This window comes from Populus euphratica, unplaced genomic scaffold (genome assembly GCF_000495115.2).
Source record: "Populus euphratica unplaced genomic scaffold, PopEup_1.0 scaffold406.1, whole genome shotgun sequence".
Lineage (NCBI taxonomy): Eukaryota > Viridiplantae > Streptophyta > Magnoliopsida > Malpighiales > Salicaceae > Populus > Populus euphratica.
Window position 1 is genome coordinate 123640 of NW_011500291.1, and position 15018 is coordinate 138657.

At 27.0% G+C, this 15018-nt stretch overlaps 1 protein-coding gene across 1 annotated transcript; it reads left to right on the forward strand.

Annotated features, from left to right (window-relative positions):
* The first annotated feature begins 7011 nt into the window (after positions 1-7011).
* On the forward strand, positions 7012-8031 carry LOC105113272 (eukaryotic translation initiation factor 3 subunit A-like). Its single transcript, XM_011009375.1, has one exon. The coding sequence runs from the start codon at positions 7012-7014 to the stop codon at positions 8029-8031; it is 1020 nt and encodes a 339-aa protein (XP_011007677.1).
* The last annotated feature ends 6987 nt before the right edge of the window (positions 8032-15018 follow it).

The following is a 15018-nucleotide window of genomic DNA, read 5'->3' on the forward strand; positions in this document are numbered from 1 at the left end:
ATATCAACTACGAATATTTTAAATATTATATTAAAAAAAAAGCCCACCCACCTATCATTGCACATGCCTTCTCACCTACTTCGAGATAAATTTGAGAAATTCCTCTTTCATTGAAATAAAATTGGTGAAATTAATAATTACATAGAATTGTAGCGGGTGTGTGTAAATAATAAAATATGACTTTTAAATCTTGGAGATTTTGGAAGCTAGTAGCGAGAAAAAAACTGAAAATTTGATAAAATTAAAAAAAATATTGTAAAAAACTAAAATGTGAAAAAAAAATTATTAAACCAATTAAAATTTAAAAAATTGATTAGTTTAGTTTTAATTTTAATTTTATACTCTGAAACTGAAAAAACCAAATCAAATCGAATCTAAATAAAAAAAAAAACTGAGTCAAATTAGAAAAAACTAAATCAAATTGAAAAAACTGGCCCAAACTGGTTTGAACTAGTTTTTATTTTAAAAAATTAAACTAAACTAAAACTAGTTGGTTTAAACTAATTTTAATTTTTTAAAATAAATATTAAATTAAATAAAAAATAATCACTTGCTGAATAAGGCTAGGTTTTAATATGGCTCGTTCCCCTGCATCCACTTCACATATAGATCCATGAATCAAGCTAACTGCGCATGAACCAATTTGTAAGGGGAATGCCATCCAATATGAGCAGATAGCCTCCAGCTTAAACAAATACATTGAACAATTTTTCTGCTTGTTGCAAGAAAAAAACGAGGAGAGTAGTTTCAGCATAATAACAGTACTGCTGGCATCCCTTTAAAATAATATAAGTAGATATGGTCACATCACATGAGCTAAAGATTATTTTTTAAAAGTATTTTTTATTTAAAAGTAAATTTAAATAATTATTTTTAATTGTTTTTTATATCAATATATTAAAATAATTAAAAATATAAAATAATAATTTCAAACAAAAATATAATTAAAGTTTTACAAATTTCTGATTGGACTGTAATATCAAAGAGATGCATTATTGTTTTTTCAATAGCCGCACTAAGTTAAATATGAATGTTAGCTGTATCTTACGCTTGAGGTGTTTACGAGTATAATAGTATTTATTTTTTAAAATATTTTTTATTTAAAAATATATTAAAATAATATTTTATTATTTTTTTATATTATCATATCAAAATGATATAAAATTACTAAAAAAATTATTAATTTTAAATAAAAAATTTAATTCTTTAATTCTTTAAAACATAAAAATAAATATCTCGAGATAATGTTGCTATCATATTAAAATGCCATGTGATGCTCAGACCAAGCAGCTTGTAGCTTAGTGGCGTAAGGCGCTGCTCGCCTTCTTTCGAACTTCGGTTCGAGTCTCAGTGGCAGTGGGGCTGGCAAGTGATCTTTTTCCTATGTCTGCTGGCTTTTTTCCGTGTAGTATACCTGTCACCCCTGTGGTGTCTTACCTGTTCACTGGGCTTGCAGGATGTTCCATGGACTGTGAAACTAATCGTAGTACGCGTAAACTAACCCAGACACCCCATTAATCCAAAAAAAAATGCCATGTGATGCGAACGAAATGTGAGGGCGAGGCAACTTCGACCAATGTGTTCCACATTAGGCAACAAAGGCCCGTATCAATCCATCGGGATCACATGTGAGAACAAGAAATGACATGGTATATATAAAACTATTTAACCCGCACTCTCTCACATGTTGCAAGTTTTTATTTTCAAAAACAATACTGGATGTGTAGGCTATTTTGATGTGTTCTGTTAAATGAAAAATTTTAAGTACAAATCAAAAAATATATGTAAGTATCTAATTAAAAAAAATTAATAATTATTTATATAAATAAACAAAAAAAATATTAACAATAAATAAAAGAAAAGTTAAAAAGAAAATATAAATATAGATTATATTATTTAATAACACAAAATAAAATATTATGTTTGTTGAACTTGTTTATTTAAATTAATAAAAGATAATTAAAAAAATAAAACTGATTAAATATACTCAAACCTTAAAAATATATTATGCAAGGTTGAACATATCAAAAATAACATATGAACAATTGTAATTAAAAGATTAAATTGAAAACAAATAAAATTTTTATAAAAAGAAGGAAAAAGGATGAAAATTAAAAGATTAAAAGATTAAAAATTAAAATTAAAATATTAAAACCAAAAAAAGATAATAATGTACTTTTATTGCAGGAAAGAGAAAATAAGCAAAGCAAAAGATGAAATGACTATTAGTAACAAATTATTCATCCTTTATCATTATATGTTATACTAAAAAGAAAAGAATATGAGATGCTTCTAAAGAAACAAAAAAAAATTAAGTTATGTTATAAAATGGCATCGCATACACCACTCGAATAACATGAATGACACTCATTCATTAGAGTATAATAAGTATATGCTTACAACGTTTCTAAATAAAAAATTAAAAATTCAATATAAAAATATCAAAATACTTTTAGTAACACTAAAAATTATTAAAAAACCCGCATTAAAGGAAAAAAAAAGGCCCAAGATGCATACCTTATTATTGTTTTCTTTTCATATTTTATAAAAGTAAATACATAATTTTACTATATTATAAAAAAAAAACCTTGGTCGGCAATTTTATATATTTCTAACCTTAAGAGTAAAAAAATATCTTTATCTTTTTAAAGTTTATAAAAAAATATAAAAAAATTACTAATTAATAATTCTAAATTTTGTTGACTTTAAAATAGAATATAATTTGACTATAAAAATTTTATAAAAAATTAATATGCTCTCATCAATCTTTTAACAATTAATAAGTCAGTGAAAAAAACTTAATTGCCCCACCATGAAAGTTCCAACTTTTACTATCGAAGGATAAAATAAAAATTTTACTGTAGCAATTTTTTGTGTTGCCACACTAAAAAATCTCATATCTTATACATTTTGTTCAATTAATTAATTAATTAATTAATTAAACACAAATGAGTGGGGTGAAATCACTTTAGAACCATTCATATTGGAATAGTGTTGTGTTTTTTTTGTTTTAATTTCACCATTCAAAAACCCAATTGATTTATTTATTTATTTTTTAACTATATTATTTAATATTAAATTATTTTGAAAATTACACTTTATATTTTTTTTTTATTTTTTTATTAGATTATATATCAATTTCATGAATTTAGATTATTTTTGTGTTTTAACCTTCAATATTAGATTTGAAGGAAGTGACATTTTGTATTTTATTTATTTATTTTGTATTTTATTTATTTTGATTACATGATTTATGCTGCGAGTTTAACAGATTAATTTGGATTGATTCATGTTGCTTTTTCTTGCTGCTTTTTTTTTTATTAATTTTATCATTTAATGCTGGGTTGCCTAGAAATTGAACTTTATTTATTTTTATTTGCTTTCTATAAGGTTATTTTAATTTTACAATCCAAATCGAGGATTTGATAAGTTGACCGGGGTTGACTTTGTTTATTTTTTAGATCATTTATTAATTGAATTTTTTTATTATTATTTAACCCTCCAATAACTCAATCTCTTTTTATTTATTTACTTTTTTAATTTCATCATCCAATATTAGATTGTTTAAGAATTAAACTTTATATTTTTTTTTAATTTGCTTTATATAGCATTCTCTCATTCTAATGGATATAGGTTTTTTCTCTCAATTTTAATATCGGACTCTATTGGAAATGGAACTCTATTTTTTAATTTTTTTTTCTAAAGTTATCTTGATTTTATAATTCAGACTATAAATTTTATAAGTTAATTTTAGTTGATTTGAGGTTTTTTATATATTTTTTTAATTAATTTTTTTATTTCATTTCTTCAACCATAAATTGATTGAGAAGTGAGTTTCATAATTTTTTTATTTGTTTTTTATTGGATTAATGTAATCTCACAAACTCATATTATAGGTTTAACAAATTAACTTGAACTCATCCACATAATTTTTTATGTTTTTTATTTTTTTTAATTTCATTATTTATTATTTAAGTTAGTTATAAATTAAATTTTATAATTTATTTTTTATAGAGTTATAACCATTTTGTAACTCTGATTATAAATTATTATGAATTCAACTCAATTATCATGTTTAGAACAATTTTGAAGATCAGCTTCTCAAATCCGTGCAAAAATAAATTAACTCGACCCCAGCCCCTGTTATTTGCTGCAATGATATGGAGGAATCAATGTTGAAAATTAATATCCTAAAATGTCCATAGTTTTCTCTTCCCGTTTTTGTGCTATCTGTACTTTAAATAAAGGAAAAAAGGGTCTCCGTGCTGGACAAAGGGGGGCTTTTAGAGAGAGGAAGAAAACATTATATATGGAAGAGAGAATAGGTATGGGAGCAGGATAGAAAAAGAAATGATTTGAATTCACAATAGAAGGTATTTGTCATAAATAAGTGAGATTGAAATCAATTTTAGTATTATAATTAAATTCAATTATAGTACAGTAAAGAATTCATTTCCAAGTTGAAGTAAATATAAATATAAAATAATTTAATTGAAAACCCCTTATTGTAGCTCTTGTGTTTGTTTTAATTCAGCAAGTCAACCTATGCAAGAAAAAAGAGTCAAGATTTACTTTATGTTTGCAAAATTTAGTTGGCTAGACTAAATTACATTGAATTCAAAAATAAATACCAATTAAGAAGTTTCAAATATGTTTAAGAAATTAAAAAATAATATTATCAAGAAGATATTTCTTGAATAAAAAATAATTTCAAAAATTTTAATAAACTAAGAAAAAACGAAGTTTTTTTTTAATATAAGAAAAGGATTAAACTCAATTTTGAAAAATTTTCAATAATTAATTTTTTTTTTAAAGATATATATATTTTGCAATCTCCCAAATTTTTCTCCTTCAAAATGCTCTCTCTACCCGATATATGAGACTTCCAAGCAAAACATTATTTGTCCAATTATTATCTAAATCTATTTCATAAGTATAAATAAGTTTATTCTTAAGTCAAACTGGTCTCAAATGCAAATTTAGAATTAACCAAATTTTTTTTTTTTTAAACCTTTGAAATCCAAAAATTACAAGGAGGGTAAAATGGAGCTTGGAAGCCTGTATTGTTCAGTTTTTGAGCCAGGTAAGTAACATGGGTCTTCTGGGGTTATCATGTGCCCCAACCCACTTAGGAAGATATTTGAATGAATTGTTTGCCCCACTGTCAATCTCAGAAATGATGGAGCAATAAAGACAACAACAAATCAGTACACCACTCCATAATGTTAGAGAGAAATTAATAAAATAATCACAAGAAACCTCATCAATAAATGTTGAAATCCTAAAATTACCAATCACCTTCCTATAACTACAAAAACTGATAACCTTTCAATTTTTAATACACACACTCGCGCGCACTTCATATTCATGTTTAGAAGGATACAAAACAAGGTAATTGCTTCCAAGTCCAATTTCATCGTGTCCAGATATATACTGAATCTAAACAATTATTGTTTGGTCAGTATAAATACCCGTAAATTTCATGAGATATTGAATTTAATATTTTTGAATTTAATTATAAGTTTATCCTAAATTTATATGGATATAGTGAGATATCAAATATAAAATCTATAAGTTTAGCTATTTATTAAGTTTAAATACATCTCATTAGACCCAATATTTCTTGAGTTAAACTATATATTAAATTCAAGTATATATAAGTTTGATAAACTATCAAACCTATCACCATTAGATTTGGATAATTTCGAGTTAAGAAATCTCATCAAATAAATGTTAAAATTCTAAAATTATTAATCATTTTTTTATAATTTTTTTTTATTAATATAAATGTTTGTATTAGCTTGCATACACCTTGGTTAATTTTACGATTTTTAAAGTTAATGATTATATAAGTTTTCAATGATTCTGAAATTTGTGTGATTTAAACTGATAATTTTTATTAAATAAATCTAAAATCTAACTAGTTAAATTATATTCATCAAATTTTTTTATAATTGATAAGTGTATATTCAGTTAAATTATATTCATTAAATTTTTTTATAATTGATAAGTGTATATTAATACACGGATAAATTATAAAAACTGATAAATATATTAATACACAAAGACTATGATGGGACAATGCCTTGATCAAGGCACATTAGATCAAGATATTATCGGAATCCATACTCCTCTGTCAATTATAAAAACGGATAAATATATTAACATACAAAGAATATAATGGTACAATGCCCTGATCAAGGCACATTGGATCAAGATATTATCGGAATCCATACTCCTTTTCTTTTATAAGAGTAAAGGATGAGATAAGCTTCAAATTTCTTTGCATCCATGATCTTGAATATTCCATATTCCACCATGAATATTATGGGGCACCATGAATATCAGGGGGGGGGGGAACTTGATCCAATCCTAAAAGGCCAAGTAGAACAAGAAGATACCTAATGTATTGGATAACATGATAGTATACCTGCTTGCTTTCCATTTAATAGGAGATTAAAAATACATTTTAATAAAAATTACTTTAAAAATAATTATTACAACATTTCTAAACACTCGTAACAGGAGATGAAAAATACAAAAGAAGACCATTTCTGTCAAAGCAGACCACATTTTTTTCCCGGGGTTGTCGATGGTAACATGGCAAATCCAATCATTCACCTAGCTAAACCTACTCCACAAAAGCATGAAATACAAGGAGCGATGATGGAAAAGAAACAAGTAATGTTGCAGAGCAGGTGTAACTTGGTAATAATGCACATAACATTGCATTCATTGGCACAAAATGTCAACCCTTACCTGCTCCTGCCGAACGACTCGCATGCAAAATCAGCAGACAGGACATTTCCTCCCTCGATGACCGGCAAGAACAAAGAAAACATGCCTAGGAGTTTTAATCGATCTTATCTTGTTCATGAAACACCTAAGTTGTTTTGGAATATGGACAGTGATGCCTCTACCGGCATCATCATTGATGAGATTGAATTTAAACATCTGAAGATACATTGCTTTGAAAAGCCCGAAACACAGTAGCTTGCCAAAGAAAAAGAAATGGAGGCATATGAAGAAGGGAGAGAGAGTCCCAAGAACAAGACAAGAGATTCAGAGGAGTGCCATGGTGATATAATGCTGGGGAAGATGGAAGAATTGACGAAGATGAAGGAAGAACTGCAGAAAGCAAAAGATGAGGCTATGCAATCATGGTTAGATTCCAGGCCTCTGATCGATGAGCTTGAAAAACTACAATCAGGTCTCGCGAGTGCTAAAAACCGGGCGTCTATGTCTAACATTGTGATCTCGGAGCTTGAATCACAGCTTGAGGCCACCAATGCGGACACCCGATCCAAAATGGAAGAAGAAATCAAGGTCACAAATATGACCAATGAAATAACTCGGGCTATGGATCATTTGCGTGAAGAATTCAAAAGAATCAAGCTGGAAACAGATGAAGAGCGCAGAGAAAGATCAACACTGAAACAGGTCCTGAGGCTGAGGAGGCAGACTCTACGAAAGTTGCAACTAACACTTCGAGCAGTACAGATAGAATCAGAAGCTTTCGGAGAATCAGCAGCAGCAGCACTAGGGCACATCAAGAGTTGGGAATCAGAGAATAGCACTGTTCAACTCAGCCAAGAAGAGTATCTTTCCTTAAAGCGAAGAGCCAAAGAAAGGACATCACTTTCTGACTGGCGGATTTCTGTGTCCACGGAACAGAAGTTAGCAGCTGAAGAAAGCCGAAACTTAGCGTCAAGAAGATGGAAAGAAATTCTCTCTGAAAAGAACATGTCATGGAGAAGGAGAATGGAAGATGAAAAGACAAGGGAAGATGGATGCACCATTAAAGAGGAGGAGGAAGAAGATTCAAGGTCCAAGAAAGTGAAAAGATCAGGAAATGCTTTTCCTAAAGCTCGACCAAAAGCAATTTCTAAATCCAAATCGACTACTCCACCACAAAAAACGAGAGGATCAGCGAGGAAAAGAAATAAAAAGCTACAAAAGAAAAAGAAACTATCCATTTTACAACAAGTAAGGCGTTTTCTAGTACAAAGCATGAGAAAACTCTTTGGATGATTCAGATGGCTACGTGAAGTGGCAAATTACCAGTTTCAGGCAAGAAACTATAAAATGTAACAACTCTGGCTTGAGAAGCTGAAGTTTTTCTAATTTTCTCCATGACTCTAAAATCTAAATATCTGCAGCTTTAAAAAAGATCAATAAAGCCTGAAGAACAGAGAAAAATAAACATATCTAACTCTGTAAGCAAAATCTGAGCGCTCCCTTTTCAGTGCCTGACAGGGAAGGGGAGCAATACTTGATTTAGCAATTCAAAGATATTGGATTCCAGTTCCACATATTTTATAAGCAGAGAGATGGACTCATGCTTGTTGTTTTCATGTTCAAGACTTCAAGTAGTGCATAGAATACAAGTCCTTGTAAGAAGTAGGAGAAAAACAAGAAAGCTAACAATTACTTGCTCCATATTTCCAGATTGCAAGCATAAATTCATACAAGTCACGAGGTGCTTGATACCATCATCAACATTAATTCCACTCCGTTACAGAAGGAGACTTAATGCAGCAAGACTTTGAAGAATGACAGCGGACAATCTACTTCAAAAACTAAATTGTAATCTGGTTGAACAAAATGTACCAATAAAAAAAAAATAAAAAATAAAAAAATTGTAAGACTTTTAAGGGACTAGAAGTTTTGGTTATGTCCCTGTATTTTATTATATGCAGGCACACACGCACACACCCTCTCTCTCTCTCTCTATATATATATATATATATATATTCCCTTTTCTCCTAAATCTTCCTAGAATAATTAGTTCATGAACCCCGCTACTCCGCGTCTGCACAAATGTTTTAAAACATAAAACAATGTCCACGGCATGGAATTATTTTTAAAAGCCATTGAATCTATATTGAAACCTTTCAACCTTATATCTTATCTAAGCCCGAGTTTCAAGTTAAATTATATAGTAGCTATTCCAACATTACATAATTAATTTAGCAGTTTTAAAAATAATGGGAAGAATCTATATAAAAACTTGGTTTGACTTTAACATTCTATAATTCAATCAAAATCACACTTGTTTATTAATTTTAAAAAAATTATAATTTACGTCATGACCTTTATATGTGTGCTGACGCCTAATATTCTTGCAAAACCAATAAAAATCATTTGATTATTTACAGATTTGTCATTATTTTTTATTTAATAAATAAAATATTTTTATATTAAATATTATAATTTTTCCATCAAATAACAGAAAAAAAAAACTAGCCACCATCCCATTCTATTCTCATCATCAAAATCCAGTCATCCATACTTAACAATTGAACAATGAAATGAAAAATATGGTAGAGATAGGAGTTGTTTATTTTCATATATTCAAAAGGTTAAACATTATTTTATATTCAACTATAGAATGCATATAAAATTATATTATATTTTTAATTATAGTTATTAAATTTGGACTAATTTAGTGGCTGGACTAATATGAATAAGATGAAAAATTAATGAAAACAAATAATAATCAAACTCAGTCGACTCGAGTGAACCGAATCAACCTGGATGAGAGACATGATTTATATATATTAACTTTATTTAACACTCACCTAACAGAAAAATGAAAGTTAAAGTTTATGATATAATTTCTTTCTTTCAAGTTTGAATAGCCAAGAGTATTAACAGCCAAAAGCTAAATTGCTTTGTTTTCCAACAGAGAGTTCAAAGCAGAAATTGGTGCTACTTCTAGCTGGTGCTATTACTACAGGTGCTCTATCTCTCCTACACTAATATTAAGTCCAACGCATCTGAAATTTGAGTATAGATACAATATTTGAGTAAGCTTTCAAAATATAGATATCATGTCCAAGCTAAATTGTTTGCTTATAGATATAATATTTGAGTAACCTTTCAAATATAGATATTATGTACTGCGCTGATATATGATTCTCGCATCTGCAATTCCGAATATAAACACAGTATTTTGAGTAAACGTTCAACCATAGATGGTGATGAGATTTTCTTTCTAGTTGCATTAATCAGTGCTCTGCTCTTCGTTTAAGGCAATGAAATTGCCGCATCTTTCAGTTTCTCTTGGGAAAAAAAGATCGATTTGGGAGAAAGAAGAAGAAGAAGAATGAAGTAATAACCTTTGAACCCTAGTAACTTTCCTAGAAAGCAGATTTTGTATGAACACACAGGGAAGAAATCTCTATGCTAGCCATTCCAGGGAAAGATACAGCCAACTATACAGGAAAAACAAAAAATAGTATTTGAGTGTAACCGTAGCATTTGAAATACAGCAAAGGTATGCTTCCTTGCTGTTGAGGTGACTGATTTATTCATAGTATTTTACTTTGCCATGTATAAAATGCTATCTTGCTGTTAAGATCCCCTTTTGTTTTTTTAAGTTAACAGTAACCTTTATTAATCTGCCAAAAGCTTGGATGAAGTGTTGTGATTGAGGTGGGTTGCATTAATAATTCTCGCTGGCTTATGTGTATAGTTTATAAGTAGACTCGATAATGGCCACGTTCTTAAATCTTCCCTCTTCTATTTTTTTTTTTAATTCTACTAAGTATTCAACATGTTCTAATTGTTTTTGTGTTTTTATGTAGTTAAGAATATTAATTTATGAATTCTAAGGATGTTGATTTATGAATTTTAATATAAAATAAAATTATGATATTGATTTATAGATTTTGATGCAAACTAGAGTTTGTATGTTATGATTTTATATTTATTATGTTAAATTATTTATTTATAGAACAACTTGTTATTTTATTATTTTTATCTTTAATATCTTTAAATTATGTTAAAAATTTATTTATTTGAAGAAAAATATACCTTTTAATTTATTCATGCTAATTAATTATGCTAGTATATATATATATTAATGTGATATTTTCTTGTTAATTATACTAGCATATATGTTAATCTGATATATTTTTTTTTTATGTTAGCTAAATTTTATGTCAAAACAACTATATGAATGTATATCTTGATTTTTAATTTGAGTTGATTTATTAAATTTATAATTTGATTATTTTATCAAGTAAACTAGCAATGAGATTTTATAAAAATATGATAATATTTTTATATTTAAATCTAAAAAAGAAGAAGAATTGTTATTTAATGTCCACATATTCTGAGCAAAATAATGCACACATGATCCACCCCAACACACATAGACTAAAATAAATAAAATGGAAAACCCTCGAGATGAGTAAATCTCTGTCAAAATTAATTTTGACTGAAACTAAGAGGACAATTATATTTACTTGCACATCATCCCGTTAAATATAAGCTCAAATCAGATTTTGAAAAAGCCCTTCTCCTTTAGGCTCTCAGTATTGTCTCCAGGAGTCAAATCCACTGGAATGAAGTTGATAACCAAAGTTTTTGCTTTAGGCCTGGCAGTACAATTTTCTTGTTAGAAGTAGATGAGAATTTGGGATTTCACAGCAAAGAAGAAAAGGAATAAATCAAGTGGTCATAGACTTCATTGGATTTGAGAATATATTTTAAATTTTTTTATTTAATTAAAAAATTAGATACTTATAAAATTAAACACTAATAAAATATCAGGATGTTTATTTACATTTGTGATAAACCTACAAAAATTAAACCGAAACAAATAATGAAATCTAATTTAAAATTAATTAAATATTAAATAATGAAATTAAAAAAAATAAATTATGAAGAAATTGAAAAAAAAAAGCCAACTAATCGTGCCTTTTTAGCCTATCACACTCAGAGCTTAAAAAAAAGTCTAGACACACGGGTTTAGGACAGCCCACATACTTGAGCCAACTTTTTTTTTTTAAGGGGCGATCAACATGTTGTTTAGTTTTTTTTTTAATAATAATAATAAATAATGTGTCACTAGCTGCTCTAAATTTCAATATGCATTCAATCTTAAAAGGTAAAAAAATATTTTCATCTATTTTCTTAGTTGGAAACCCATTTATAACATTAACTTGATTGAAAATTGAAAAATCAATCCAAATCTAAAAAATATTTTGATACCATATCTCTTTTTTTATAACATAAAGAGAAACAAAAAATCTAAATGAAACTTTTCTCATTAAATGAAACTAATTGACACCAAGAATAATTGTTTATCAACTTTCTCTTCTTTTTGTTGTAATTCCATGACTCTCTCTCAACCCCAAGGACTAAAATGTGAGAAAAGTAAGATTTTAAATCAAATTGTTTAATTCACAAACTAAAAGGACTAAAAAAAGAAATTTGAAAAAATCTCAAAGGAGAAAGATAGTAACATAAAAGTTCTCTCTCTCTCTCTCTATATATATATATATATCATTTTCTCTCTACACAAAAATATTATAAGAACTACAAGAAAACTAAAGTAAAGGGAAATAGCTTAAAAACAATACCTTTTGTGTTGATTTTTAATAAACCAACAAAAGCCTCTGTATAGACCTTGAAAGAAAAAATAAGTTTTTATTTTTTCAATATATGAAACAAAAACTATACTCACATATAAAGACCTTATATGAAAAAAAAACAATTGTTTTTCAATATGGGACAAAGCCTTAAGATTAGATTTTGTTTTTTTGTTAAATCCACCATGGGTTCTTTAAAATAAATCTTTCATTGACTCATATTTAGTTTTAGATATTTTAATATTCAGTGTTATAATATTTATATTGAGAAATAATTTTTGACAAAGTCTTAACAAAAGATAAAAAAGGATCATAATTTTAATTAGACTTAAGATATGCCTAATAACCATGTCTAAAAGCCAATGTTTTTCAATAATCCCCTACATGAATTATTGATTGATTGATATATAAAGAGATATGAAATTATGGAATGACCGGGAGTGGGAGAGGGAGAGAATTGTTAGGTCACTATATCAAATGTAGCTTTCGACTTTAAATATTCTCTAATGAATTATTATTAAATTTATTTGACTAATTAGTGAGGACGATGTTTTGAACAATTTAGCTTTTTATGTAAACTAAGACAATAATACCCATATAATTTCTTTCTAAATTCATAAGTGTTTTACAGAAATTTTTTATTGAAGTGATCATAGTTCTCACTTGTATTGATTATCTCTTTTTAAAAGCATTGTGATATGCTTTACTTAGTAAATGATATGAAAATCATTAAGACAAACACTCATCTTTGTTGTGTTATAACCAGCTCTTTTTTATCATAGGAATGGAAAAAAAATATTATTTTTTAGTGTTACTGAGAGTGTGACATAATATAATTTTGCTTTTTTATAAAGTCAACTAGGTAAGGTTACTAACACGACACTCATTAATATTTAAAGGCTTTAAGCTCATTTATCTCAATGAACTATATACAAGCTCTTACATTAAGCTTTTATTAAGTGGATCAATAATATTTTCCTTTGACTTCGTATAGTCAATGAAAATAATTTCATTAAAAAGAAAGTATTTTAATGTATTATGTATATAATGTATATGTTTAGACTTACCATTATACATGTTACTTTGTAACCTTTTGATTGATGATTGGTTATCATAACAGACACAAATCGCTAAAATTAGCTTTTATCAATATATAATTGTTAGATTTCTTGAAATACTTAAACACAATGGAAATAATATTTTTTTCAAAAAAATTCTAAGGATCCGATTATATAATCTAGAGTTGTTTATGATTTTGAAAGAAGATTATCTAAAAATTATATCTTATTTTTGAGGTTTAATCAACTCTTTAAGACTAAACTATCATAAATCATAAACCATCCAATTATATAGTCTCTAATAGTAGTTCACATAAGCCACCAAATCAAAAACCTTTCAGATAAGAATTATTATGCCTTGAGTGATAACTCTTTTATAAGTTTTTAGGTGTATCTAATCGCATCATATCTTTCATCATCATGTCATCAAAAACATATAAGACATAACATTTTATTTATATAGAGAATCTAATCTTCCTATACATAAAAAATATCACTTTTTCCCCTATATAATATTATATATATTATTTCAAGACAATTTAGAAAATTATTTAATCAAGTCTCAATTTAATTTTTTTAAGTCTAGAATTGTAATCCTCTGTATAGTTTATATTCTAGCTCTTAATTTCTAAAACTTAATTATAATCAAGTCACACTTAATAAGTAATCTTATTTTAATTTTTTTTTATCAATAATTCTTAATATATGTAACTTATTAGGTTCACTAATATATTTATCCAAATATAAATGGTATATTTCAAAAATAAAATCATATATTAACCATCTCCAATATCTTTCAACTCTAAAAAAAAAAAAAGAATTGTTTAAGAATTTTATCATCCCTATATTAATTCTTAGATTCAATATATAACATTAGATAAATAAATCACATCCTACAAAAATGATGGCCTACGGACACAATGATGAAAAATAAAATAAAAACTCACAAACAACATGAAAACACGTTAATCTTTACTATTGTTCTTCATATTGAGAGTTTACTTGAGATTATATATATATATATATATATATATATATATATTCTATCATTTATTTAATAAAATAAAATTCATTGAAAATTTTTATTCAAACACAAATTTTATAACAAACAATCATACATATCCATATTTAAAATTTCAACATTGAAGTCAAATAATTACACTTTGAATAATCTTGTTACAACTCGTTTTTTTTTTTAATTCATTATAAGATATTAATTTCAACCTTATAACATATCAAAAAATAAATTTTTAATAGCTTCGTACCCTTAAGGTTATCTTCCAATAATTTGTACCTCAACACTTCAATTAATATGCGAGCAGCAATATATTTAAAAAGAATTTAAGGATATCATAAATTAAATCAAGGGTTGAAATTACCATTTATTATTGCTAGAATTGGGCAGGGCAGTGATAACATGTAAATTAACATATTAGCATGCAAACATGAATGTTAGGGGGGTGTGGCACATGTGCTTCACACACCGGTGCTGTTGTTTTTTTGGGTGGAGGAACCATCCCAAAAAAAGTTATTTTAACAATTCATATGTATTTTAATATATTTAATATTAATGATTTTGG